General features: G+C 33.4%; 2 protein-coding genes across 2 annotated transcripts; both read left to right on the top strand.

Moving 5' to 3' along the window:
* Positions 1-570: 570 nt before the first annotated feature.
* On the top strand, positions 571-1020 carry LOC141620240 (uncharacterized). Its single transcript, XM_074437163.1, has one exon. The coding sequence runs from the start codon at positions 571-573 to the stop codon at positions 1018-1020; it is 450 nt and encodes a 149-aa protein (XP_074293264.1).
* A 14974-nt stretch (positions 1021-15994) lies between these two features.
* Positions 15995-26172, top strand: LOC141616822 (uncharacterized). Its single transcript, XM_074433974.1, has 8 exons — positions 15995-16064; positions 16687-17696; positions 18070-18191; positions 19300-20397; positions 21218-21527; positions 23490-23655; positions 23779-23884; positions 25101-26172. Exons 2-8 carry the CDS (start codon positions 16893-16895, stop codon positions 25216-25218), a joined length of 2724 nt encoding a protein of 907 aa, XP_074290075.1. The 5' UTR covers positions 15995-16064; positions 16687-16892; the 3' UTR covers positions 25219-26172.
* The last annotated feature ends 772 nt before the right edge of the window (positions 26173-26944 follow it).

Raw genomic sequence — 26944 nt, forward strand, 5'->3', positions numbered from 1 at the left:
CATGTTCTTTTACTCCACCCACATATGAATCAACTACATATACAATTTTCAAAATACCATCTTCCCCAATTTTTTTGTCAAAATGCCTTTGGATTGCCGATGTCCGCGTTGAAATATATTTCTATCTATACAATATAGTTAAATGACTAGCTAAATCATCTATTAAATACCATTAAAAGACTAACTTGAGTAGTATTTAATTGTCATGTGACAACTCTCAAAAACCTCCTACTATGTTGTAATATTTCATGTCTAATTAAGTTCTAATAATAATAATAATAATAATAATAATAATAATAATAATAATAATAATAATAATAATAATAATAATAATAATAATAATAATAATAATGATAATAATAATAATAATAATAATAATAATAATAATAATAATAATAATAATAATAATAATAATAATAATAATAATAATAATAATAATAATAATAATAATAATAATAATAATTCTTTGTTCAGGCTGCCTATGAGGAGATCAGGTGCAAATACCTTACTAATCCAGTGTTCAAAGCTATTCACCAGAGTACTATGCTATCCAGACATAGAATTACTTTAATGTTAGCTGTCCAACAAAAACTTGCAACCGTGGACCAGCTAAATGGAAGAGGTTTTCATCTGGTAAACAGATGTTACCTTTGTAAGTCTGATGCTGAGAGTGTTGATCATTTGTTCTTCAAATGTCACTTTACTGCTGAACTTCTAAGCCATATCATGAAGTGGTTGAACATCTCAGCTTCCTTCACTGATCTGCCCTCCCTCATTCTGTATATTGCTGCTATGAACCAAAGAAAAGCTTGGAGATACAAACTGAAAAGTTGCAGTATTGGTGCACTGGTTTACTCTATCTGGCAGGAACGAAATGCTAGGGCTTTTGAAGGAAAAGAGTTGCCAATAACAGTCCTGACCCGAAGGATTCAGTTCACTGTTAGTGCAGTTCTTCTTAATTCTGCTCCTGAGGCCATATATGATGAAGTTTTGCTTGCTTTAGACTCAACTCATTGTTAATACTTACTGTATAGGACAAAGTTGTATAGCGGATCTTGCTTTCCTAGACAAATTGTATAGGGGATATAGCTTTGTAAGAAATCTCATGTAATCCTTCATTTTTTGGAATATATGAGACATACCATTCTTGCAAAAAAAAAAAAAAAAAAAAAAAAAAAAAAAAAAAAAAAAAATAATAATAATAATAATAATAATAATAATAGTAATAATAATAATAACACATTCAAGATGTTTTATTATGCATTTACTCCACCTTTGTTTTTCCTCTTCTCTCATTCATTGTAAGTTCGTAACCTAATTTCAACCTTTCATCTTACTCTTGAATTCTTAATCTTAATGAATGTTATAGCATATATATATATATATATATATACACTTCATCTCTTTAAGTGAAATTACATATCTTTTGTGTATATCTTGGTATTGATTTTTTTTTTATGGTTTTTTTTTAACATTTCTATTAGTAAATTAAGTCTAACCTCTTTATTTTGTTGTGTTTTATAGGATTCAATATCATGATCTTCTTTGATGTGAACGCTTTATTGTTATGTTGTAAGTTACTACTTTCGCCTATTGTTTTATTTTTCCATTTTTTTATTTGTTTAACCCTTTAATTTTCATATATGTATAGTTTCTATTCTTACCAGCTTTGAGTTCAACATAATAAACAAAACCTTATATTTCACCTCATTCATAAATTTTAAAAAAAAATAAAAAATATAAGTTGCAAACACAAAAAAAAAAAAAAAAAATTGATGCAAACCTTTTATCTCCCTCCCATAACTTTGGTTATCAATTTACCCTATTTATTTAACTTTATTATCTTCTTAATGATGATCTTTTTGCTTTCCCCTCACCATTATATAACAATAATCATAATTTCCATGTTATTCAGAAAATTGGTATGTAAAGTACAATATTATAAAAAGGTAAGACTAAATATTTCACTAAGTCATCTCACTAAGCCATGTGTCATAAAAAAAAATCATTTTTTATTATCATGTGTCACATTCTTATTAGTAAAAAAATTTAAAAAATATAAAGTCTCACACATACAAAATAAATTAAAAAAAAATCGATTCAAACTTTTTATCTCCCTCTCATAACTTTAGTCATCAATTTACCTTATTTATTTAACTTTATTACTTTTATTTAATGATGATCTTTTTGCTTTCCCCTCACCATTATATAACAATCAAAATTTCCATTTTATTCCAAAAATTGGTATGTAAAGTTTACATAGATAACTAGAATATTTGTTTACTTTTTTTCTTTATTGTATATTGAATTAATTAGAATTTTATTTTTTATTATTTTTGTGTTTTCAAATTGCAGGAGGATGATACATACTCACATAATTTAAAAATATTACCTTAAGCAACTTTTTATTAGTTTTCATGCAACTCTTTTCACTATGAAGTTTCATGCGGCGGCCCTAAAACCCCATCTATAATCTATACAATCTAATTAAAGGGGTACTTAAAAATGACAAATTTAATTAAATGTAACATGGAAATTTTAATGTGACGTGGATTATCAATTTATAGTTACATGACATTGATTTCATTCACTCATCTACAAATAAATCTATACAATTTAATTAAATGATACCTAAAATGACAAATTTTAATGTGACAAAAGAATATAAATGTAATAAACTTTTTAATTTCCTCTCATCTTTATACCTATTAATAATTAATACATTCTACTAATTTAGCATATCACTTTTTTCCTAAATGATGAATTTTTGGCTTCCCTCCTCATTTATACTACCTATACACATTGCCATATTTTTGTCTACGATTATCATCTCTTGTGTTATCACAATATCTCTACTTGTCTACCTTAAACACATTTGAGATTTTATTTTGTCGGTCTAAACGCTCTAATTCATTCAATCAATAAAGAGAATTTAAAATAACGCCTAAATATTTGTTGGAAGATAAACATTCATAATCCATAATCTTTAAGCTGATTAAAACAATAAATTATTAACGATCCCGTGATTTTCACGGGCTCCAAAAATAGTTTCGTGAGTTAAAAAAATTCAAAAAGTAATGTAAAATATACAAATCACGTCTAAGTTTCATATTTTATAATTAAAATTTATATTTTTATTAAAATTTTCGTAATTAAGCGTGTTAATGAATCGATTATCTATAAATATTATAAAAAGACAAACAAAAGCACCATATTTCACCATCCCCATGTTTAAGTTCATTTTATCAAGCCACATCACCTTCTATTATTTAATAAAAGAAAAAGGGAAAAAAATTAAATAAATCTATTGCATTAAACACACATTAGATCACAACAAACATTAAAATTTGGCCTTTTAGAGTAACTAAACTAATTGTACCAAAAAAAAAGGTAAACTAAACAAACAAAACAATAACTAAGTATCAAAACAAATACTAAATTTTAAATTTTGGGGGTTTATTGGTAGAATAAGTAATACGACAAATAAAAATCACATTACACCACTCTAATTTTTGTGTTATTTATAAATGTTATCCTTTTTTTTTGCTATATACCCTCGATTTAAATTAGTTGGATACATAAAAAGAAATTAAAAAACGAGGTATTTAACATATTTTTTCATATATCTTCAAATATTTGAATAGCATGGCAAAATCAATAATGTATAGCGTACTACATGGATAATATATAGAATCTTCCATGTAAACTTTTCTAAAGTCACGTTATTCAATAATATAAATAGAATAAACAAATAAATACTAAAATAAAGGAAAAATAAAAACAGTTATTGGATCATAGTTTCTAATAAACGAATCAAAAATATATTGTAGTGTCAATTATATGAATCTATAAATAAAAAAAAATGGTTTTTTCCTGCCATATTATGATGCACCTCATCACCATGTAAAATTTCTAAACTAACCATTCCACATTATACATAAATTAACTAAGTAAATTCCTTACAAAAATGTCATTATATCTATATCAAAATTAATTGTATACAATAAATATTTCATGAGTTAAAAAAATTCAAAAAGTAATGTAAAATATACAAATCACGTCTAAGTTTCATATTTTATAGGGTTATTTCATAGGAATAATCCATCCTATAGGTCGTCTGCTTAAATCACTTCATCCTATCAGTTATTCCAATTAAATCCATCCTATACAACCTATCTTCCCATAACAGTTTGAGGTAACCGGTTACCTGCTCGTAAGGTCAGATTTCAAAAGAAAAAAAATCTAAAACTAATAAAACAATATTAAATTCTAAAATCAACAAAAAAAAAACTCTCCCCCTTTCTCACTTCCCTGTCTCATTATCTCGGCTCTCACTTCCTCTTTATCCCACCCAACAAACCCCCACCATCACCACCCAATTTCTCTTTTCCGATCATCGACGGACGCTCTAGATTCTAGAACCACACTTCACAACTATACAAAAATTGACCACAAAATACTCACCATACTCCACTGACGTTGCCGTCATCAATCATCTCTCTCACTCCCATCCTAACACCACTCAAAGCTGTCGCCACCACTAAATAGTTGTCTTTGAAATATACTTGTATACCCTAGTAGATATAGGATTTTGTTTTAGGGTTTTGGAGAGGTGAATATAGGAAGAAGGGGAGTGAGAAGGAGGGTGGTGGTGGCACCGGAGGGGAACAAGAGAAGTGAGGAGGGTGGAGCCGAAGGATAGTAATGTTGGTGTTGGTGAGGAAGAGGGGGAGTGAGGAGTAGCAAGCGCATGTGAGAAACAATGGGTTGGGGAGGAGTGGTGGTGCTGGTGGTGGTCAGGGGGGATTGGTGATTTCAGCAATGTCGGCGTTACGGGAGGGGGTGGTAGAGGTGGTCGGCGATATCGTTGTGTACAACTTTAAGAGTTAAATAAAGAGGGAGGAAAAGGTTACCTGATAAAACCGGTCAAGAAATTGAGTGAGTTTGTTATTGGAAGGTATGGGGTATATGTTGGATTTAATTGGAATTATTGATAGGATAGAGTAATTAATGCAGACCACCCATAGGATGAATTATTTTTATGAAATAACCCTATTTTATAATTAAAATTTATATTTTTATTAAAAATTTTGTAATTAAGCGTGTTAATGAATCGATTAAGATTTTTCGTAATTTTCTTTCTAACTGATTTCATATGATGAAATTTTGGCTAAAAACGTTATATATTTTACCTTTGGTAATTTTTAAACTTAATCTTTCAAAAATGTATTACTTAAAAATTACAAATTCATTTATTTATTTAAAATTTATACAAATAAGTATGAAAAATTTCAAAAATATTAGGTGCAAACACAAAAAAAAACCCTAAATTAATATAAACTTTTAATTTTCCAAAATCGTGCTACTTAAAAATTACAAATTTATTTATTTGTTTAAAATTTATACAAATAAGTACAAAAATTTCAAAATATTAGTTGCAAACACAAAAAGGAAAATTTTAAATAAATAAATAAATGTTTATTTAAAATCTACCCTATTCATTTAACCTTTATTTCTTTAATTTAATGGGATGACCTTTTTGTTTACCCTCAACATTATTATACTTTGTATTTATGTTACCATATTTTTTTTTTTTATATTTCATTCACTCAGAAAATATTTCTTCTTCCCTCGAATAAATTGTTGAAAATAATGCGAGAACTAACTATAAAACTTTTCTTATATAAACACTATAATAATAACAATCCTAATTTTCATTTTTATTCAAAAAAATTGGTAGGTAAAGTTTACATAGAGAACTAAAAAATTATTTCACTTTGTATCTTTATTATGTTTTGAATTAATAGTTACAATATTATTTAGTTATTAATTTTGTGTTTTCGTTGATATTGCAAGAGAATGACATACTCACATCATCAATAATATTGAATAAAATTGAAAATTAATGGTTATTGTCTTTCTAAACTAATGTATGCAAATGAAAAGTGTATTATATAAATACATAATGTAAGTTAATGTAAATTTAGATTGTGTTATTCTCGGATTTATATAAGATAGTATGAAAAATGTGAAATAATATCTGTCTATACAATCATATTTGTATAGTATACTATAAAAAAACACCGGTCTATGATGAAAATAAGTTTTACACGTATCGAACACTTATCACTTAACATGGTTAATTTTCCAGACAACTCTCACTATTAAAATAAGTAATTCGAGGTTATAGTTATACGTTATTATAGGTATTTACCCGTCTAATATCTTGATTCATGTGAAATTGATATCAATATGTTGTTTTACTTTTCACCAAACTATAATCACACATTTTTACATTCCAATGTATGTAACACAAGGCAACAAAGATATCAACGTATCCCAGATTAATACGACTACATTTATGAGTAGCGAGTTTACATAGTTAGACTCAAACGCACCCGTGATTCTCACGGGAATAAAAACTAGTTATCCTCTACAAATCCTCTATTTACTAAATGAATAGGCGAAATTCCAAATTTTTCCGCCTAAACATATTTCCTAAAATAAAGTTTGGTTATGTTTAGTATATTCTATATAAGTATGCTGGGCTATAATATACATAATCTTTCAGATTTATATATTTATGTCATTTAGTATTTTACATTCTACACAAAATTATCTCCAATCTTTTTATGATATAAAAAAGAATTCTTTTTTTTGTTTAAAAAATCTTATGAAAAAAATTCATTGATTTCCTATGAGAAAAAGTTGCGGCTAAAAATATGTTATCAGTAAAATTTTATAAAATAACACCATTAATCTCTAATAATCATTTCATGATTAATACGATTTTGACTTTGATTTTTCAAATCAAAATATAACGATGAGAAAAGTAAAAAAAAATAGTTAATTTAAATATCATGAATATAATACAAAACTAAAACTCTATATATATACCGTGCATACATTGCATGGGAGCTAAACTAGTTTTAATTAGTGGGACATAGGCCCTGTTCTTTTGGACTTTATTATTATTATTATTATTATTATTATTATTATTATTATTATTATTATTATTATTATTATTATTATTATTATTATTATTATTATTTTATTATGATTAATGGCAATATTAGTAGTATTAGTATTAATATTATTATTATTATTATTATTATTATATTTATTATTTTATTAATATATTCATTTTTATTAATATTATTAATAACATATTTATTATTATTATTATTATTATTATTATTATTATTATTATATTAATAAATTATTATATTATATCTATTATTATTATTATGTAGGAAATATCGGTATACTTCCCTTTAAATTATAAGGATTATAACGAAATTATAATTATGAATACGAGTCATAAATGAAATAGCATAAACAAAATAGAGAGATTATGAAATAACCTTCGGTCCTAGCAAAATCGGCCTAAGAACAATATCGCAATGATATTCGCCTAATCGTTGCACCCAAGATGCTATAAGAAATGCCTTTGTTCTTGCTAGAATAGATCCCCAAAATGTAAAATAATTTTTAGGGTTTTTTGTGTGAATGATGAGTGAATTAGGTCAAAAGAGTTGAGAGAGAAATAATCTCTTATTCACCTCTTTTTAACCGTGTAAAGGAGTCATTAGAGGAAGATTTTTTCTTCCTCTTTTTACTCTTTTTGGTTTTACCTACTACCCAAAATAAGGAGATTAAATCTTCTTATTTTGGTAGTTTTACAAAATGTATATAAAGTGTATAATTATAAATTGTCATTTATTTTATTCCGTATTAATGAGTCTACACACAACAGCTTGCAGTCGATTTATTAATACCGGCCTGTAAAAATTTATTATGACAATCTCGTATAATATATACTTTAACTATAAATATCGCATATTTATAATTTGCTAATTAAATATAACCGATTATGTTTAATTATAAATTAACATCTTAATTCGTTTAAGCTAACATTATATACATTAATTAAATATAACAGTTTATATTCAATTTACGGATTAACAAGTTAATTCGTCTTAGCTAATACTCCCTCCTATTTCCTTATATCTTCCCCTTTCTTTTGGGCACAAAAATTAAGAAAGGGGAAGAAAAAAGGAATAAACTAAAATAAAGTATTGTAAGTTGTGGAATTTATAGGGGAGAGAAAATAATAAAGAATGAATGATGAATAAAGAATAGATAAAGTAATGAGAGTTGTTGATTTTTTAGGAGAGAGAAATTAATAAAAAATGAATGAAACTTACCAAAAAAGGAAAGAAGGAAGATAATCAAACTTGTGTGAAAAAGGAAAGAGGGAAGATAATAGGAAATTGGAGGGAGTATTATTTAATCGGCATTAAATAATCGTCTCATCATCACATTGACTAACTGTTTAGTCAAATATATGGACTAACCTTTTAGTCATATAAGGCATCAATGTGATTACATTTCCATAATCACATCTCTCACATGCTTATCATAATTCAACGGTTTAGTGAGAGGATCCGCGATGTTATCATCCGAAGCTATCTTGTCAATCACTATCTCTTCTTGCTCCACGTAATCACGAATTAGGTGAGCTTTCCGATGTACATGTCTATATTTGTTGCTAGACTTTGGCTCCTTAGCCTGGAAGATGGCACCTCTATTGTCACAATAGATGGTGATCGGGTCATTTGAACTAGGAACTATCGTAAGTCCTTGTAAGAATTGACGCATCCATATAGCTTCATTTTTGCTTCAAGCGGCATAGTACTCGGATTCGGTGGTAGAATCGCTACAACATCCTGTTTGGAACTCTTCCGGTGACCGCAACACCATTAAGAGTGAAGACGAACCCGGACTGAGATTTTGAATCATCTCGATCCGTTTGGAAGCTAGCATCTGCGTAACCAATTGCGCATAGCTTAGTATCTCCTCCATAAGTCAATACCCTATCCTTAGTCCTCCGTAGGTACTTAAGGATGTTTTTAACAGCTATCCAGTGTATTTCACCTGGATTCTTTTGGTACCGACTCGTCATACTCAATGCATATGCCACGTCTGGACGTGTGCATATCATGGCATACATGATTGATCCTATTGCAGATGCATAAGGAACACGACTCATGTGCTCAATACCTTCAGGCGTCGTGGGTGACTGAGACTTGCTCAACTACATCCCAGACGTCATTGGAAGGTTCCCCTTCTTGGAGTTGGTCATGCTGAACCTTTCAAGAATCTTATCCAAATAAGACTCCTGACTAAGTGATAACGTCCGTCGTGATCTATCTCGGTAGATAAGGATTCCCAATATGCGTTGTGTCTCACCCAGATCTTTCACCTGGAAATGGTTCTTCAACCATCATTTAATCGAAGATAAGAGAGGAATGTCATTCTCAATCAAGAGTATGTCATCGACATACAATATCAAGAAAACAATCTTGCTCCCACTCGACTTGATATATAAGCATGGTTCCTCGACCGATCGAGTGAAACCATACTCTTTTATCACCTGGTCGAAACGATGATTCCAACTCCGAGAAGCTTGCTTAAGTCCATAAATGGAACGCTTTAGCTTGCACACTTTCTTAGTATTCTCAGGATCTATGAAACCTTCGGGTTGCACCATGTACAACTCCTCCTCCAAATAACCGTTTAAGAAGGCGGTTTTCACATCCATTTGCCAAATTTCATAGTCATGAAAAGCGGCAATCGCTAAGATAATCCGAATGGAACGCAACATAACTACGGGTGCAAAAATTTCATCATAATGCAAATCGTGCACTTGAGTGAAACCTTTTGCCACTAGTCGTGCCTTATAGGTATCTGGTTGCCCGTCTACAGAACTCTTTATTTTGTAAAGCCATTTGCACTGTAGAGGTTTTACCTTATTAGGTAAATCAACTAGATCCCATACGTCATTCTCATACATGGAGTCCATCTCGGATTGCATGGCTTCAATCCATAGCTTTGAGTCGAAACAGGTCATTGCACCTTTATAGGTAGTGGGTTCATTACTCTCTAGGAGTAAAACGTCACTCTCCTCGACCATACCAATGTATCTGTCCGGAGGATTAGAGACTCTACCCGACCTCCTAGGTTCCTGAGGAATATTAACCGTATCATCAGTTGGAGGAACAACTTCCTCCATCTGTTCCTCGGTTGTTGGTTCTGGAATCTTCGACAGCTCGAAGGTTCTATTACTTGTCTTGTTCTCGAGAAATTCTTTCTCTAAGAACTTTGCACTAGCCGCAACAAAAACTCGTTGTTTGATAGACGAATAGAAGTAATGACCAAACATTCCTTTTGGATAACCAATAAAGTATGTCTTGACCGATCGCGGGCCGAGCTTATCCTCGTGTCTCCACTTGACATAAGCCTCGCAGCCCCAAACCCGAATAAAGGACAAGTTAGGGACCGTTCCCTTCCACATTTCATATGGAGTCTTGTCGACAGCTTTAGTCGGACTTCGGTTAAGAATAAGAGCAGCTGACAAAAGAGCAAAACCTCATAATGAATCAGGTACTACCGTGTGACTCATCATGGATCGAACCATATCAAGTAATGTTCGATTTCTCCGTTCGGACACACCATTTAATTGAGGTGTTCCAGGTGGAGTTAACTGTAAAACGATTCCACAGTCTTTAAGGTGTTGATCAAACTCATTTGAAAGATATTCGCCACCCCGATCTGAACGGAGTGCTTTAACCTTTCTAACCAGTTGGTTCTCAACCTTGTTCTGGTATTCCTTGAATTTCTCAAAGGACTCACTTTTATGCTTCATTAAGTAGACATATCTGTATCTACTCAAATCGTCCGTGAAAGTGATAAAATATCTATAGCCATCTCTAGCGGTAATTGACATAGGTCCACATACATCAGTATGTATGAGTCCTAATAGGTCACTAGCGCGCATTCCAACACCTTTGAAGGAAATTCGAGTCATTTTGCCGATAAGACATGATTCACACGTGCCAAATGTAGAAAAATCGAATGCGGGAATAGTCCCATTATCGACGAGTTTCTTTACACGTTTCTCATTTATGTGTCCCATTCGACAATGCCATAGATAGGTTTGATCTTTGTCACCAACCTTTAATTTCTTATTATTCACGTGTAATATATCTGTAGTTTGATCTAAGATGTAAATTCCATTCATGGAAACTGCTTGCCATAAATCATTTCATTGAAAGAGAAAATACAGCTATTATCCTTTATTGAAAATGAAAAACCGTCTTTATCAAGTACGGAAATGAAATAATGTTCTTAGACAAATGGGTACATAGTAATGAGTTATATAAATATAACTCAAAACCACTAGGAGTTGGATTACATATGTTCCCTTCGAGACTGCAGCAACTCTAGCTCCATTCCGACTCGCAGTCCACATCACCCTTTCCGAGAGGTGTGATGTTTTTTAGGCCCCGCAAATGATTACACAGATGAGAACCACAACCAATATCAAGTACCCAAGTTCCGAAACTTGCATGGTTAATCTCAATCATATGAATATAAGATGACATACCAACAGGAACGACGCGGCCTGCTTTTATGTCCTCACGGTACACGGGACAGTTCCTCCTCCAATGTCCAGTCTTGTGACAATGGTGGCACTCAATGTCACCGCCGTTGCTCTTTGCCTTACCTTGTGAGCCACTAGTCTCACCAGGCCCACTCTTACCGTTTCCTGGCTTCTTAAACTTTGGCTTACCTACAGTTAGGTCGTCGGGAGCTTTGCCCTTACCCTTATTCTTGTTGGAAATCATGAGAACATCCTGCTTCATGCTCCCACTCAATTTCATATCCTTCTCGGTCTGTACGAGAAGTGAGTGTAGCTCATGAGGACTTTTCTTCAAGTCATTCATGTAGTAATTCGCCCTAAAAAGGGCAAACCCATCATGAAGTGAATGAAGCATACGGTCAATGACTATGCTCTCACTGATTTTACAATCAAGTGCCTCCAATTTCTCGACATTCTCAATCATGTTAAGAATGTGTGGGCTAACCGGTTGGCCCTTCTGGAGTTTCGCATCAAAGAAGCGACATGTATGCTCATAAGTAACGATTCTCGGTGCTTTTGAGAACTCGTTAGTGAGCGTGGTGAAAATCTTGTTTGCACCTTGGGCAATGAAGCGTCTCTGCAAATTGGTTTCCATTGCAAAGATGAGTGCGTTCTTTATCGCACCCGCTTCCATGACGAAGTCACTATAAGCAAGTGACTCGTTAACTCCCCGCATTGGGGCCAGGTTTACCGGTATTGGCTCGATTAAGTACTTGAGCTTACCGTCAGCAATGGCAGCATTCCGTAGTGCTGCCTCCCAGTCTGCAAAGTTGGACCCATCCTCTTCAGTCATGTGAACTGATTCATGTTGTCCATAAAAACTTTAAGCCAGGACTCGCGTCCAAGTGTGGCACTCGGCATTGGGATTTCGTTATTTCCAGCCATTTGTTGTAACAGTATTATCAAAATAAACGTATTCTACACTGCGAAAAGAAGAATAAAAATAATAAGCATATGCATCGTTATGATTTTAAGTCTTAATGCAAAACTGTTATAAGCGAAGACTCAAGCAATTATACAGTTGACCTCCCTCAAGAATTATATAAATGATTCCAAGACTCAATTATCTGTAAATTGATAAGCCAACCTTTTGGCTAATTCTAATGTTAGAATTCTTGGTCGATAAATTTCTGTAAATTCTATCTTTAGTCCATCATAATCACGAGAAACTCTTCGGACTATAATGTTGAGATAAACTAAGTCAACACAAACTACTTACCCAACGTAGAAGGGGTCATATTATGCCTACCGACGAAGAAGGGATTCATAGTTGTTTGCCCTTATAAAGACTAGTCTCAATTTCCGTTTTAGAGGTCCCATCAACTTTATTTTAATTCATTTTAAGTGAACTAATATCTAGCATGCGTGAATGAATAAACTAAGGTGATGGCTTAAATAGTGTGACATCTGTATGTCTATGAAAACTAACATTCAATCTATATGAGTCAATTTTCATGCATTTTAGTAGGTGGTTTGGTTTTAGGCGGAAAATGATGCACTAACTATCATGTGAATGAAAAGCAATAAGAACGGTAAAACGTAAAACAAAAATAAAGTCCTAGTGTGGCCTATCTATCAAAATGAACATAAATACAACTTTGGAATCCATCCTTGGACCCGAGAAGCTTGTCTTGATGTTCCATCTTGGTCCATGTAGCGGGAGTGAGCTCCAATCTCCATCTTTAGTCTTCTTTAAAATTACAATTAAAATTACAAAATAAACCTATTTACATTCTAATTTCAAAACATAATACTTAAAGAAAATAAAAGGAGATTCGAGATCTCAAATTACATTAAAAATTATGTTTCCATCATTACGAAAACATAATTTAACTAAGGCCACACTAGGTATTACAAATTACAACCGATTGCAAAAATACGTAAATAAATCCATTCAACGATTCATTCAACAAAAAAAATTGCATCAACTAATAAATTAAACATGCAAGACATAATTCCTTAATTATGTAGATTAATTTATCCAAACCACCTATTTAAATGATCAAATTATGTGACAATTCCTCAATTACTCACAATAAATTCAATCTTAATACATATTAAACTTGTAATATGAATTAATCCAATATTATTTTAAACCTCTTTAAAATAATTAGATATCTTTAATTGTGAACTTCTTCACAACAATTAATAATACATTATTAATTTAATGTATAATCAATATTGGCCAAAAATAAAACAAAAAAAACCCTTTTTTTCTTTTTTTTGGCCTTGGCAATCCAGAAAAAAAAACAAAAAAATTTTCAGCTCTCGGCATATTGCAAAAACAAAAACAGACCATATTTTTTTTTCTTAAGTCTCGGCAATTCAGCAACAAACCGAAACAAAAAAAACAATTTTTTTTTTCTTTAGCTCACGGCTGGAATAAAAACAGGCCCCTTTTATCGAAAAAAAAATTAAATTAAGATGAACAAATTGTTTAATGTTGCTATAAGAACAAGATTGGCATAAACAACTTGTAATTTAAACATATATTCAAACTAGATTATTCAATTTAACCTATTAAAATGAATATCTAAATCATGATCAAACTGATTATCACAATTGATTTGAACATTTGTTAAATTAACTTATACGCCAAAAACTATATAGCAAAACAATTTAACATCAACAAACACGATTCCATTTACATTTTAATTTAATCATTAAATCAAAACATCTACAAATTATCATATTATCATCTTAACCGATTAAAACAACAATATGAACAAATCAAAATGGAAATCAAAACAACAAAAACCGAAAACATCTCGGCTGGGAAAAAAAATTTCAAATCGGCAAAAAAAAATTTTTATCAACCGAAACCCTAATTTATTTTCCCGAAACCCCCTTTTTTTTGTTTACATCATTTATGAAAATCATTAAAAATAATTTCGTGGCCTTGGCTCTGATACCACTTGTAGGAAATATCGGTATACGTCCCTTTAAATTATAAGGATTATAACGAAATTATAATTATGAATACGAGTCATAAATGAAATAGCATAAACAAAATAGAGAGATTATGAAATAACCTTCAGTCCTAGCAAAATCGGCCTAAGAACAATATCGCAATGATATTCGCCTAATCGTTGCACCCAAGATACTATAAGAAATGCCTTTGTTCTTGCTAGAATAGATCCCCAAAATGTAAAATAATTTTTAGGGTTTTTTGTGTGAATGATGAGTGAATTAGGTCAAAAGAGTTGAGAGAGAAATAATCTCTTATTCACCTCTTTTTAACCGTGTAAAGGAGTCATTAGAGGAAGATTTTTTCTTCCTCTTTTTACTCTTTTCGGTTTTACCTACTACCCAAAATAAGGAGATTAAATCTTCTTATTTTGGTAGTCTTACAAAATGTATATAAAGTGTATAATTATAAATTGTCATTTATTTTATTCCGTATTAATGAGTCTACACACAACAGCTTGCAGTCGATTTATTAATACCGGTCTGTAAAAATTTATTATGACAATCTCGTATAATATATACTTTAACTATAAATATCGCATATTTATAATTAGCTAATTAAATATAACCGATTATGTTTAATTACAAATTAACATCTTAATTCGTTTAAGCTAACATTATATACATTAATTAAATATAACAGTTTATATTCAATTTACGAATTAACAAGTTAATTCGTCTTAGCTAATATTATTTAATCGGCATTAAATAATCGTCTCATCATCACATTGACTAACTGTTTAGTCAAATATATGGACTAACCTTTAAGTCATATAAAACATCAATGTGATTACATTTCCATAATCACATCTCTCATACACATCCTTTAAGTGTGACTTTTAGGGACCAATTGATCACCGCCATCAGTATGATAATAACGTCAAACTTTCTAGCAAGCCAACCATTATTAGGTAATCGTTAATCAACTAATAAAATACGAAGTATACCCTTGTGAACCTATAATAGATTTATAAATGTTATCACACTAATTTGTGGAGGACACCAGCTCCAACATATTATTTATATTAATTGTTATTATTATTTATAATATTTATATTATACTTATCATATTTATTTTTTTAGTTATTATTATTAATGTTATCATTTATATTGTATATTATTATTACTATATTTATTATTATATTACTATTTTATTTTTTATATAACTTATTAGATTATTATTATATTATATTAATATATTATTATTAATAATAATGAATAATATTATTATAATATTTATTATTATTGTTATTATTATTATTATTATTATTATTATTATTATTATTATTATTATTATTATTATTATTATTATTATTATTATTATTATTAGTAGTAGTAGTATTGTGTTATTATTATTATAATCTTTTTATTTTTATTTGATTCGATTGATTGATCGATTGATTCAATTGATTGATTTAGTTCAGTTCAATTTAGCTCTATTAAGTTCGATTCGATTGATTCATTTCCCTTCTTCCCTTGATTCAATTCAATCCAATTCAATTGATTGACAAATTGATCCAAAAGAATGCGATAAGATAGTTTTTTCCCCCTTAAAAAGTCTTTGAAATTGAAGCAAAGAAAAAACCCTCCTTATTTGTGGGTTGTTAAACAGGTACTACTAAAACTATTACATTTTGCATTATGAATGTTTATTTGTTTAATTATTTATTATTTACTATCTTCTCTTTGCTTGGAAGTTTCAAACAATGTCTTGTTCTTCATTTGTTATCTTTAATTTGTATGATTGTAATTAAATATTATGGGTGTGCCTTCACGATCTATGCTATCATTTTCACTACCATTCTTATTGTTCATATTATATTACTGAAACTAACATTCTTCTGTTATGCCTATATTTTGTGGATTTTTCATCTCTTTATTATTTTTCACAAAGTTTGAGTATTGGAATTGGGAAATGGCTTAATTTTGAAATTTGTTTCTGGGTTTTTGTGGTGATTTTGTTGGTTTTTGTTTTATTGGTTGAGGTTTAAAAATGGGTCATGCTTATTTGAGTGAGTGGTTGATGGTATTTGGGTTGAAATTTCTGGGTTTTATTGATTGAAGGAGATAGAGTTTTGGATTTTTAAGCACTTTTTTTGTGGAAGTTTTGTCAATTGATTTTTTTTTTTTTCAAGGGTTGATGCTCAGTAACATGTTTTTATAGGTGATTTATAGTCAAATTTGATATCGGCGATGCTTATGATTAATTGAAGGCATTTGAATTTGCTGTGCAGGTGTAATAATCCAATCATTCGAAAATTAAAACGATAGTGTGACCGAGTTTTTTTAATTAAGGGTGTGCACTGTTGGTGATTTTTTGATTCGGTTGTTTGTTTGATATATCAGAGAGGGGGGTTGAATGGTAAATTATTGTTGAGTTGGGTTATTTTTTTATTTTGTTGTTTGAAGTTGAGACATTGTTAGGTTGAAGTAGATATATATGGCAATAGCAGGGTTGCCAAATGTTCCAATACTTGACTCAACCATTCATGTGGAGTCTTTATCATCAGCATCAGGACGGCGTGGAAATCAAAGGATTAGAAGCACCCGTGCGTCCTCAATTCTTCGGATGTGGAGGGAACTTGAGGATGAGCGTACTAGGAATTCAAGCCGTGAGAGAGGGAGGTCAAGGGTGCCTCAAGAAGGAAATGATGACTTGTCTAGCTTTCGAGAAGGTGAAGTAAGAGGTAGCCAGGAGGATTCAAGTGAGAGTGAAAATGGGTCTGTTATCAATTTCGAGTCTCAATTGGGCCATGTCAACGAGCAGGAGGACCGTAGGAGCATGACTTCTAGGCATTCTCGTGACTTAGGAGAAGTCGAAAGAGAGAGAGTTAGGAAAATTTTCCGGGAGTGGATGATCAATGGCGGAAATTCTGGGACTCGTCATGCTGCTCACATTAATAGAGGTTCAAGGAGTCAACGGTTTGGTGATAATGATCGGGAGAGGGTCCGAGTTGTGAGGGATTGGGTTCATTTGACTAGTCAGCAAAGGGAAGCACGCGCTGGCAGTAGAGGAGATCAGGTTACTGGGATTGCATCTCAGATTGAACATTTCCATAATGGACAAGTTTCTAATCATGATGAACGTCAACCTGAAAACAGTCGGAGGCAGATTCGCAGATTATGTGGTAGACAGGCTCTTCTTGATTTACTGGTTAAGAAGGAACAGGAACGACGGGACGAGCTTCAGTGTTTGGGGGGGACTCGGCCAGTTAGTGGCTTTGCTCACCGTGGGCGTATTCAGGTAGAAGTGTAGTTCATTGTGCATCCATCCTAAGGGTTTTAGTATTACAGAATAATATTTTGTTGACAAAAATTTCCTGTTCACATTTAAACTTCCTGGTTTCCATTTTTGGTGCCCATGAATAACTTCTGACGCCCTGCTTTTTTTTTGTGCATCTTACTATTTTTCTTATTTTTTGTGCAAATTAAATCAGGAAGTTTGTTCATTGGTGGAGGGAGATACTTTTACTTGCTTTTCTACTGTAGCATGTTCCCATTTTGATTTTTGCTATTGAAGATAAATTCTGCTATTGTAATTTTATATGCGGATTCTGGAGGCAAGATATGTGTTTATATTTGAAAATTGACTGTAGCATTTTTTACATCACTTGCAGGCATTACTTAGACTCAGGTCCCTTCAGAATAGGAGGAGGTCAACTGAGTTGAGGAGGCCTAGTTCAGCTGCAGAAAGTGAACTTGGATTGCTCAGGCAACGTCAAACTGTGTCAGGTTTGAGGTAAGACATTTCAATAAATGTTGTGCTAATCGGCAGCATTTCTGAAGTTATATCGTGAGTTTTTGTTGGTTTTGTGATGATATTGCTCTTATGAAGTTGAAGGAATCGTATGATTTCTATTGTGGTTATCTATATTATGATATGATGAGATGTATTTCATACACGTGTTTTGAATTGGAAGATTAGATGGTAGAATTGTACTCTAGTCAAACGCATCTGTATTCTTGTGTTGTGTATTAGACTATTATCTCATATAGTCATATTTGCTCAGCAGGCATCTGTTTATTTCAAATGGAACCGTGGTATACTTCTTTTGACTTTGGAATATGCTGTACTACATCAAAATTACTCGTCAAATTTTCGTGCACTGCTTTTTCCAAAGAGTACCACACGTTTAACCCATTTGCGGCCAACAGTGAGTTGGAAGCTATCTCTCCGCTATTGCAGGGAAACAACCTTGTCGAGTACCACATGGTTCAGTGGTCAACCCATTTTCAGCCAAGAGTCTATTGGAATTATCGCTTTGCTATTGCAGGGGAAACGACCCTGTCATTTTTGAGTGTTGGTTATCCGGCACACAGTTAGAAGTATAGTTTGTGAGCAACATAACTTGTATTAACAAATGACAAGTGAGGTTTATGTTTCCTCTTGACAAGTGAGGTCTGTCTCCTCTAGACCTATTTGAGAACTCTGAATTCTTTTGAAATCTTTGATAATAAACGTGTCAATTACATTTCATACCTTTTGTGGAGGCAAACCGAAACTCCAGTATGCTGGAATTCAATTCTCAACCTCAGAGAAATATGTCTTAATTATTCTAATTTATCCTAATGTCATCTTTAGTACGCTTCTTTCATGGTGAAGTAGTAGTAGTAGTTTGATGCTATTTCTCGAGGCAATTTTCATTTTGAGTCATTTGGACACAACCTCTTTGTCTTGCTAACTCAAGGCTAAGGCTGCATACGTCTGACCCCCATATATGACAATTTCAGGAGTCCTTGAGGCACATGGGTAATCTTGTTTCTGTTATTATTTTCATAATCAGTGCAGTTTCAGTTCTCAGTGTAAAGTATAAGCCATTAGTGTTAATCCCTTGCGTTCATTGCAGGGAAGGTTTCATGTCGAGATTGGACAACAACCCTCATGTGCAAGCAAGTGACGTATCTGACGGTTCCTCTGACAATGATTCCGATGCTTTTAGAGATGATGGAAGCCAGGCTAACTGCGCTAGTGAGATCCTCGATGGTGCTCCAGATCTAAATGATCCTACTGCTGATGTGCTTAATGTTTCTCATGACGAAACATCTCCTCTTGGTGCCGTCGATGTCACTCCATCAACAGCCCTACCAAGTGTGGACCCTGGTATTGGTCCATCAGCTGATTTGAATCATCCGACTCAGCATGGTTGCATGGTTCCGGGTTCGGTGGTCCAATCTTCGAACCGAACTGTCGGCACTGGAATGGATGCCGTTCACAAACTACATAGTCAGGGTGCTTTAAATTTAAACCCAGCAGCATTCTATGAACTTGAATCTCCTCCAAGAAACGAATCTAACACCGAACCATGCAACACTGTAAGAAACTGCAGCAACGAAGAAATGGATTCTCACCAGTTGGGCACCCACGTTGAAGGTAGGCTTGAGTGTGACACCAACAACATTGTGGAGAGTAGACCAGAGACATCCACCAGTGTCAATTCCAATGGTTCTTCCAATGATGAAGTTTTAGATATAAATGCCCAAGAATCTCCTGGAAGTGGACATGAAATAGACCATGAAGATTTCTCTGTTAGGGAAGAAGCTGACGTGCATAATGCAGTGGATGATCAGCTCGATATATCAGGAAATCTCAATGATCATGACTTGAATGTGCCAGAGTTGGACTGGCAAGAAGGAGTTTTGGAGTTTGAGAGTGTATGGGAAGGTAGTCCCTTTTCTGACCAATGGAGAGATAATCAAGCAGAAACAGACAGACCCCGCTGGGCAGGTGAAGTTGAAGTTCAATCTCACGAAGCACTTGAAGATGAAGGTGTAGAACAGATTGACCAAGACGAGTACTGGGATGAGAACCATTCTCTGGAAACTGGAAGAGATTGGCTGGGATTGGTTTCTGGTTCTGGATTGGCTTCTGACAGGGTTGTTGATACATATTATTTCTCTGATGATGAGAACGTATACCACATAGAGCTTAGGGAGCTTGTCAACAGGTGTTTGTCCTTGCTCTTGCTGCTTTTTGCACACTTAATCCATACAAAACCCCCTTTTTTGTGAATATTTTTTAAAATAAAAAAGTAGTAAAATGAGGTCGACTTAAACATACTTAGCGAAATAAGGTCCATGTATGATCAGATTTTCCGAAGCCGAGGAAAGGTAATATACGCCAGTGTGCGTGGCGGTACACGCCACTTGGGATGGTGTGCTCTATTTTTTACATTAACCCATGAAATTTGATTCATTTTAGTTTGACAAGATTTTATTTCATTCCGGTATGTTGGTGAAGTTGGTTGTATCACTCTACTTTTCCTAAAGGTCTCGAGTTCGAACCCCAGGCGTCCCCAACGAGTTTTTTAGTTTCAGATGTACTAAAATAACTTCTGTGAAAAAAATTCTACAGCAGGGGGAATCGATCTCGCGTCTCTCCATCTAAAGAGTAGGCTGAAATCACTTTGTCACCAGAATTTGAGTGTCTACTACTAACACCATATACTGAATATAGCATACAATAGGAAAATAAATATTCACCAGTATTGAACATGCCATCCGCCATGGCGTTTCCTTTCCCCAGCTTTATAAGATCCGATCCTATGTGGACCCCCTATTTCGTTAACTAGTTTTAGTTTAACCCCATTTTGATAATCTTTTAATTTTTAAAACATTATTTTTAATAAATAATTCTTTATTTGTATATTAACTATATATCATGTTTTTGTTTCCTCCTATTTTTTTCTTTTCATTATTGTACCGTGACGTCAATTTCTTGTTGTGTCTCTCACGAGGCACTAACTATTGGACATGTTTCTATTTTAGGAGAAGAGTTTCAAGTCTTCTTGACAGTGATTTTCGAGAGAACCTAGACCGGCTAATACAGTCTTATGTGGATAGGCAAACTGATGCTCCTGATGACTGGGAACATCATGAAATTTTACCTCATTTTGTGTCAAGAAATCAAGAACTGTTGCACACAGAACGGGAAGAGTCTGAACCACATGACTCGCATGCAAATGGAAATGAACCTAGACTTCCTCCACGACCTCCACCACTACCTCAGGCAGACTGGGGACGGGGGTTGCATCAAACCAATTGGGCGAGACGAAACATACATCAGCAGTCTGGAACTGTAAGTGGATTACTCTTAACTATTTAAATCGTCCAATTTATATTGTGATTGTCCCATTTGACTTTGGTGGCTTTGGTGTTCTACTGATTTAAACTTCGAGTCTTTGACCACTATTGTCCAATTTATAGATATGATTTGATATATGTCAACTTTGATTTATTAAGCAACATTTTTTCGTAGTATATTTTTTAAAAGTTGCTATTTTACGAAGTACTCCGTAGTATATTGTAAAAAGTAATGCTCAATGTGTTTTATCAATAAATTCGAGAAGGGGTGATATAAATGGATGTACAGAAGGGACTTAGGGGGCGTTTGGTTAGAGAAAGGGAAAGGGAAAGGGAAAGGAAATTAGAAAGGGTAAGAGGGGGAAAGGTAAGGAATTACCTAAAACTTAACTAGTTGTTTGGTTACATCAAGAAAATGAAGTGTGGTGGGTTGTGGTTTGTTTTGGTGTGCGGGTGGTAGTTTAGGTGGGGTGGTTGTGGTGGTGGTGGGGTGGTTATGGTGGTGGTGATAGTGGTGGTGGCAGTGGCGTCGTGGTGGTGGTGGCGGCAATGGGGTGGCTGTGGTGGTGGTGACGTCATGGTGGTTGTGGCGGTGGTGGTGGTTTATGTGGGGTGGCTGTGGTGGTGGTTTTGGTGGTGGCGGTGGCGTCTTGATGGTGACTGGTGTGGTGGGAGTCGCAAGTGTGGTGGTAGGTAAAGAAGGTGGTTGAAGGGTAACAAGGGTAATGAAATCTCATACCTTGGGGGGGTGAGGGGTAAGGAATTAGATGGATTGAGGGGTAAGGAAGGGAATTTCATTCTCTTTGTTTGTGTCAAACAAACACCAACAAAGGAAATCAATAACTTTGTTTCCCTTTCCCTTTCTTATAGACCTCCAACTAAACGTCCCCTTATATCCTGGTCACTTTCTTTGCTACTATTCATATGCTCTCCTGGTCACTTAATGTGTCATTTATCTTTGTTTTTGAGGTGCCACCTATAAAGCTTTTAGAATGACAACTAACTCATTTACGGAGTACTTTTTTCACAAAGAGCAATGCTGCGTTGTATATCTTACCAGAAAACTGTATCACTGTTGATGTATGTGCTTGATCGAGTTAATCTAGAGTGTTGCCGAATAGTCAAAGTGGGAGTCCTGATTTCTGTGATCTTTTATCTGTTACTTGTTCTGCTTAAAGTTTTTACCTTTGAAAGATTTGTGACATTGGATTTGCTTATTTTCTTCCTGATGCAATGATCCATTGATCTTAAGATCATGCCAGATATCTTGACACAGTTATTGCAACATTATTAATGGAAAAAGGAGCTCTGGTTTCTGCTGAAGTTGTGATTACTTGTTTATACGTTTTCTTCACAATGATAACTTACTTGCACTTTATCCTCGAAAATTGTGAGAATTAGACCTAATTCACTTTCATACACAGATATGCAATTATAAGTAGACCTTGAAACACCGTGCTCAGACATGATGTCTTTACCTTAGAATATCCCCTATATTTCTTTTAACATTAAATAGGCTTACATTTTTTATTGAGGTAGTCTCTCAAGAGACGGTCACATACAAATCTTTTGTTTGGATGGAGAGATCAAGGGAAAGGGGCGAAATCCCACTTTTTATTAGCAATTTGAACTGGAAGGATTTGGAGGATCCATTTTTCATCATACAAGCTAAAACAAATTCTTCCAAATAATCGCTATTAGGGATTAATCTCCAAAAATTTCCAACATAGGAAATTTTGGAGAGAAATTTCTGTCTCCATTTCCCTTCCTTTCACTCCCCTTCACTTCTCAGATTTCAATGTTTATCCAAGCAGAGGGCAAACGTGTGATACAGACCCATTTACCCATTAATTAAACCGATATTTATTGATAGAGTAGTCGTACAAAATAATCCTGTGAGACAGTCTTGTTTAAATGTTTGTGCTTCTGATTATTGCTGTATCTGCATTCTGATCAGAAATGGGAATTAATCAATGATTTGAGGATCGACATGACTAGGCTACATCAAAGACTGAATAACATGCAGATGATGTTAGAGGCTTGCATGGATATGCAAGTTGAGCTGCAACGATCAGTAAGACAGGAGGTCTCAGCAGCTCTAAATCGATCAAACAACCCATCAGGTATGCTTTTAAGTTTTAAATTCCTTGTTAGTGTGCTACTTTTTAGGTATCTGTGATTTTGTTTCTTGATACAAATGTCTGATTCTGAATTGGTACCTTATTTCTTACTGTATTTATTAACAGAGTCGCTTGAAAACATACTGCCTAAAGATAGTTTCAAATGGGATAGTGTAAGAAAAGGCGTCTGCTGCATATGTTCTAGCACCAACATCGACTCTTTGTTGTACAGGTAATGTTTTATTAGCATAATATCTGAACTAGTTTAGATCCCGCGCAATAAATGCGCGGTATTTATAGAGTTTTTGTATTTGTATTACTTAATAATGCTAAATTAACACCTCATTACTTTTTCATGTTTCACGTTATTATATTTTGATGAGGAAAAAAAAATGAATTGTAAATTTATTCAAGAAAATTAAGTAAAATTGAACTGTAAAATAATAGTGGTATCTCATTAATTGTTCATTTTTCTCGTTATTATATTTTGTCTCAAGTAAAAAATAAATTAAAACTGAAAATTAATCTAAGAGAATTGAGTATGTGCTGAAATGTATATTTTTTTAATGTATTTTTTATACCACAATGCTAATGATTTAATTTATAAATTCTCTCAACTTTTTTTTGTTATGAAAGTAATCAAAACCATTTATAGTTTTGTTTATACATAGTATGAATAGTACTCCGTATGAGTCAAGTCATTCTTAAATAATAATATCAATAACAAATTTAAGAGTTTATAGTCTTATACGGAGTATTATTTATACTTTAATTAAAATTATAGTTTAGTGTTTAGTGAAAATTATATAATTTGATAAAAAGATTTATTTTGATGAAAAGAATTATATAACGAAATATATTATAATTATTAATTTCCTTATTTAGTGAATACAATTAAATTATCAATAGCTTCCTTATTTAAAAAGATGCTCTTTGGAGGGAAAATTTTAGAGTTCACCTATTCATTTAGTATATAGGGGATTCTTAGATGGCGCACTCAGTAGTACGGATTATAATAAATCACTATGGTTGGCAGATTTTGCCAATCACAAGCTCAAACGGCTATTTTATGTCATTGTCATCAATTTGCAATCACAATAACTGAAATATTGCTTTCATCCAATGGAGTCAAAATCCACGTTTTTATTGGCTTTGTACTTTGTAGTATGATGGAAGGACTCAAAATGATTTGTTAAACAACATGCAGTTTCTTATATGACCAAGTACCAATCGAGCTATGCAGTTTGTAAATGCATTTTTCATTTTGTCACTCGTAATCTGCGTTTTTCACACATGGCCCCCCTTAGGCCTTAGGCCCTAGGAGAGGAAGCTTTTAGGCATCCAGAAAATGTTGTAATGTTGTATAATGATGGAAAGCTGAATCTCATTCGAGCACTATTTTTCTGTCTCAAGCTCTTCTCACGTCTTTGTTTCCTCCAATATCGCAGATGTGGGCATATGTGCACATGTACAAATTGTGCGAATGTTTTGCTTCAGGGCAAGGGGAAGTGTCCTATGTGCCAGGCACCCGTTGTTGAGGTGATTCGTGCGTATTTCATACAATAGAATAAGATGAGAGAGGAGCATAGCTAGTGCCATCATAATCTTATTCATACCCTTCCTTCAGTTCCTTTTTTGACATACTTTCTTTGTATATTTTGGAAATATACAATTCTAGTGAATAGCCAAATACTCCGATTTTTTTAAGGAAAAGGAAAACCACAAAAAGAGAGATTTTAATCATTTGTTTATATGTCGAGCCTTTTTTAGCTGCTCATCTTTCCTCTGTTACATTAAAGGATATGTATATATGGTTACTTAAACCTCGTTCTGATGTAAAGTAGTGTGCATTGAACATTTATAAGTATATCGGATTGGGAAGATGGCATTTCTAATGCCCTCTTTCCCAGATGCTCGGTGTATGAAATCTACTGAATGCACTGTGGAAATGTCAACAATCTTGTCGTGGTGGGTCGTCATTTGGAGCTGATCAGCACTAGACTGGTTATAGAACTTGGATATTCACTGGACTTCATTTGGAACATTCTTCTTTGAAAAGCTGTATAAATGAAGCAATCTCTTTTGAAGTTCCAACATGTAATAATGTTATGCTTAGCTTTGAAAAGCACGAAGCTGTACATGGGCAACAAGGGCACATTAGGATAAAGACGCAAGGCACGAAGCTGTGCATCTCATCTTCACAAGGTGCTCCTTTTTGCGAGCAGATACAGTTTATTTTCAAAATACGGTATTGTGCCATGATTTTTTTTTGTTTTAATTAACCTTACACATGGTTGATGGAGGTATGGGAATGAAAAAAAACCGAAATCTGAGAAAGAGTTGTGTATTGTTTGTTTCTTCTTATGCACGAGTCGCACATACAGTGCAGCATGGCATTTGGCCGATGCCTCGTTGAGTCTTTTAACTTAATTTTGCTCGCATCAATATGTAATTAACTTCTGAATGGTGCATTTTGCTACACATAAATAATTGCTGTTTTAAGTGTTTCTTGATCATAAATTTGTTTAATATTATACGTATTTTTTTTGTTTTCTATAAAAATGTTAACAAAAAAACCAAATTAATACTGTGGAGAATGATTGGAACCCCATCACTGGCAAAATCAACCCCGACCCGAAAAGGCCGACCCGAGACTTGAAATTGACCCGAAATGCCGCACCCGAATGACACCCGAAACCCGAATTAACCCGACTCGACTCGAAAATGACCCGAGCTTTCATAGACCCGTATTAACCCGACTTGAAATGACCCGACCCGAAACTACCCAACCCGAAAATGACCCGACAAAACATAACTTTAATTGGCCCCAAAAGACTTGAAATGCCTTTTTCCTTCTTAAACGTTGACCCGAAGATGACCCGACCAGAAATGACCCGATTCGCTTGACCCGAAACAACAAACCCGAACAGACCCGTAAACCCTAAATGACCCGACCCGACCCGAACTAACCCGAATATTTTAGAAACCCGAAATGACCCGACACAAATTGGCCCGACCCGAACCCGACCCGTTGACCTGATTTGCCAGGTCTAAGTGGCCATCAGCACTAAATTCGCTCGTATGGTTTCCTTTACAAAAAAAAAAAAAATTTTGTGAATGAAAATTTTTATTTTGTCTATGACCAGTACTTTGTCTTTAAAACGACGTATAAGATGTAAATGTGATAAGTGTAACCTCGCCAGCATTAAAATATAAGGCTCATTGTGAATTGTGATATATGTAGAAAATGGGGAAAAGGGTGTATCAAATATTCAGATGTCTATGCACCAAA

This window comes from Silene latifolia, chromosome X (assembly GCF_048544455.1).
Source record: "Silene latifolia isolate original U9 population chromosome X, ASM4854445v1, whole genome shotgun sequence".
Taxonomy (NCBI): domain Eukaryota; kingdom Viridiplantae; phylum Streptophyta; class Magnoliopsida; order Caryophyllales; family Caryophyllaceae; genus Silene; species Silene latifolia.

What these genes read in the sequence shown, in the direction of transcription:
- LOC141620240 (XM_074437163.1), top strand. Translation starts at nt 571, where the DNA reads ATGTTAGCTGTCCAACAAAAACTTGCAACCGTGGACCAGCTAAATGGA.
- LOC141616822 (XM_074433974.1), top strand. Translation starts at nt 16,893, where the DNA reads ATGGCAATAGCAGGGTTGCCAAATGTTCCAATACTTGACTCAACCATT. An exon ending in TACATCAGCAGTCTGGAACT is followed by an intron (nt 21,528 to 23,489) that starts GTAAGTGGATTA and finishes CATTCTGATCAG; the next exon opens with AAATGGGAATTAATCAATGA. An exon ending in ATCGACTCTTTGTTGTACAG is followed by an intron (nt 23,885 to 25,100) that starts GTAATGTTTTAT and finishes CCAATATCGCAG; the next exon opens with ATGTGGGCATATGTGCACAT.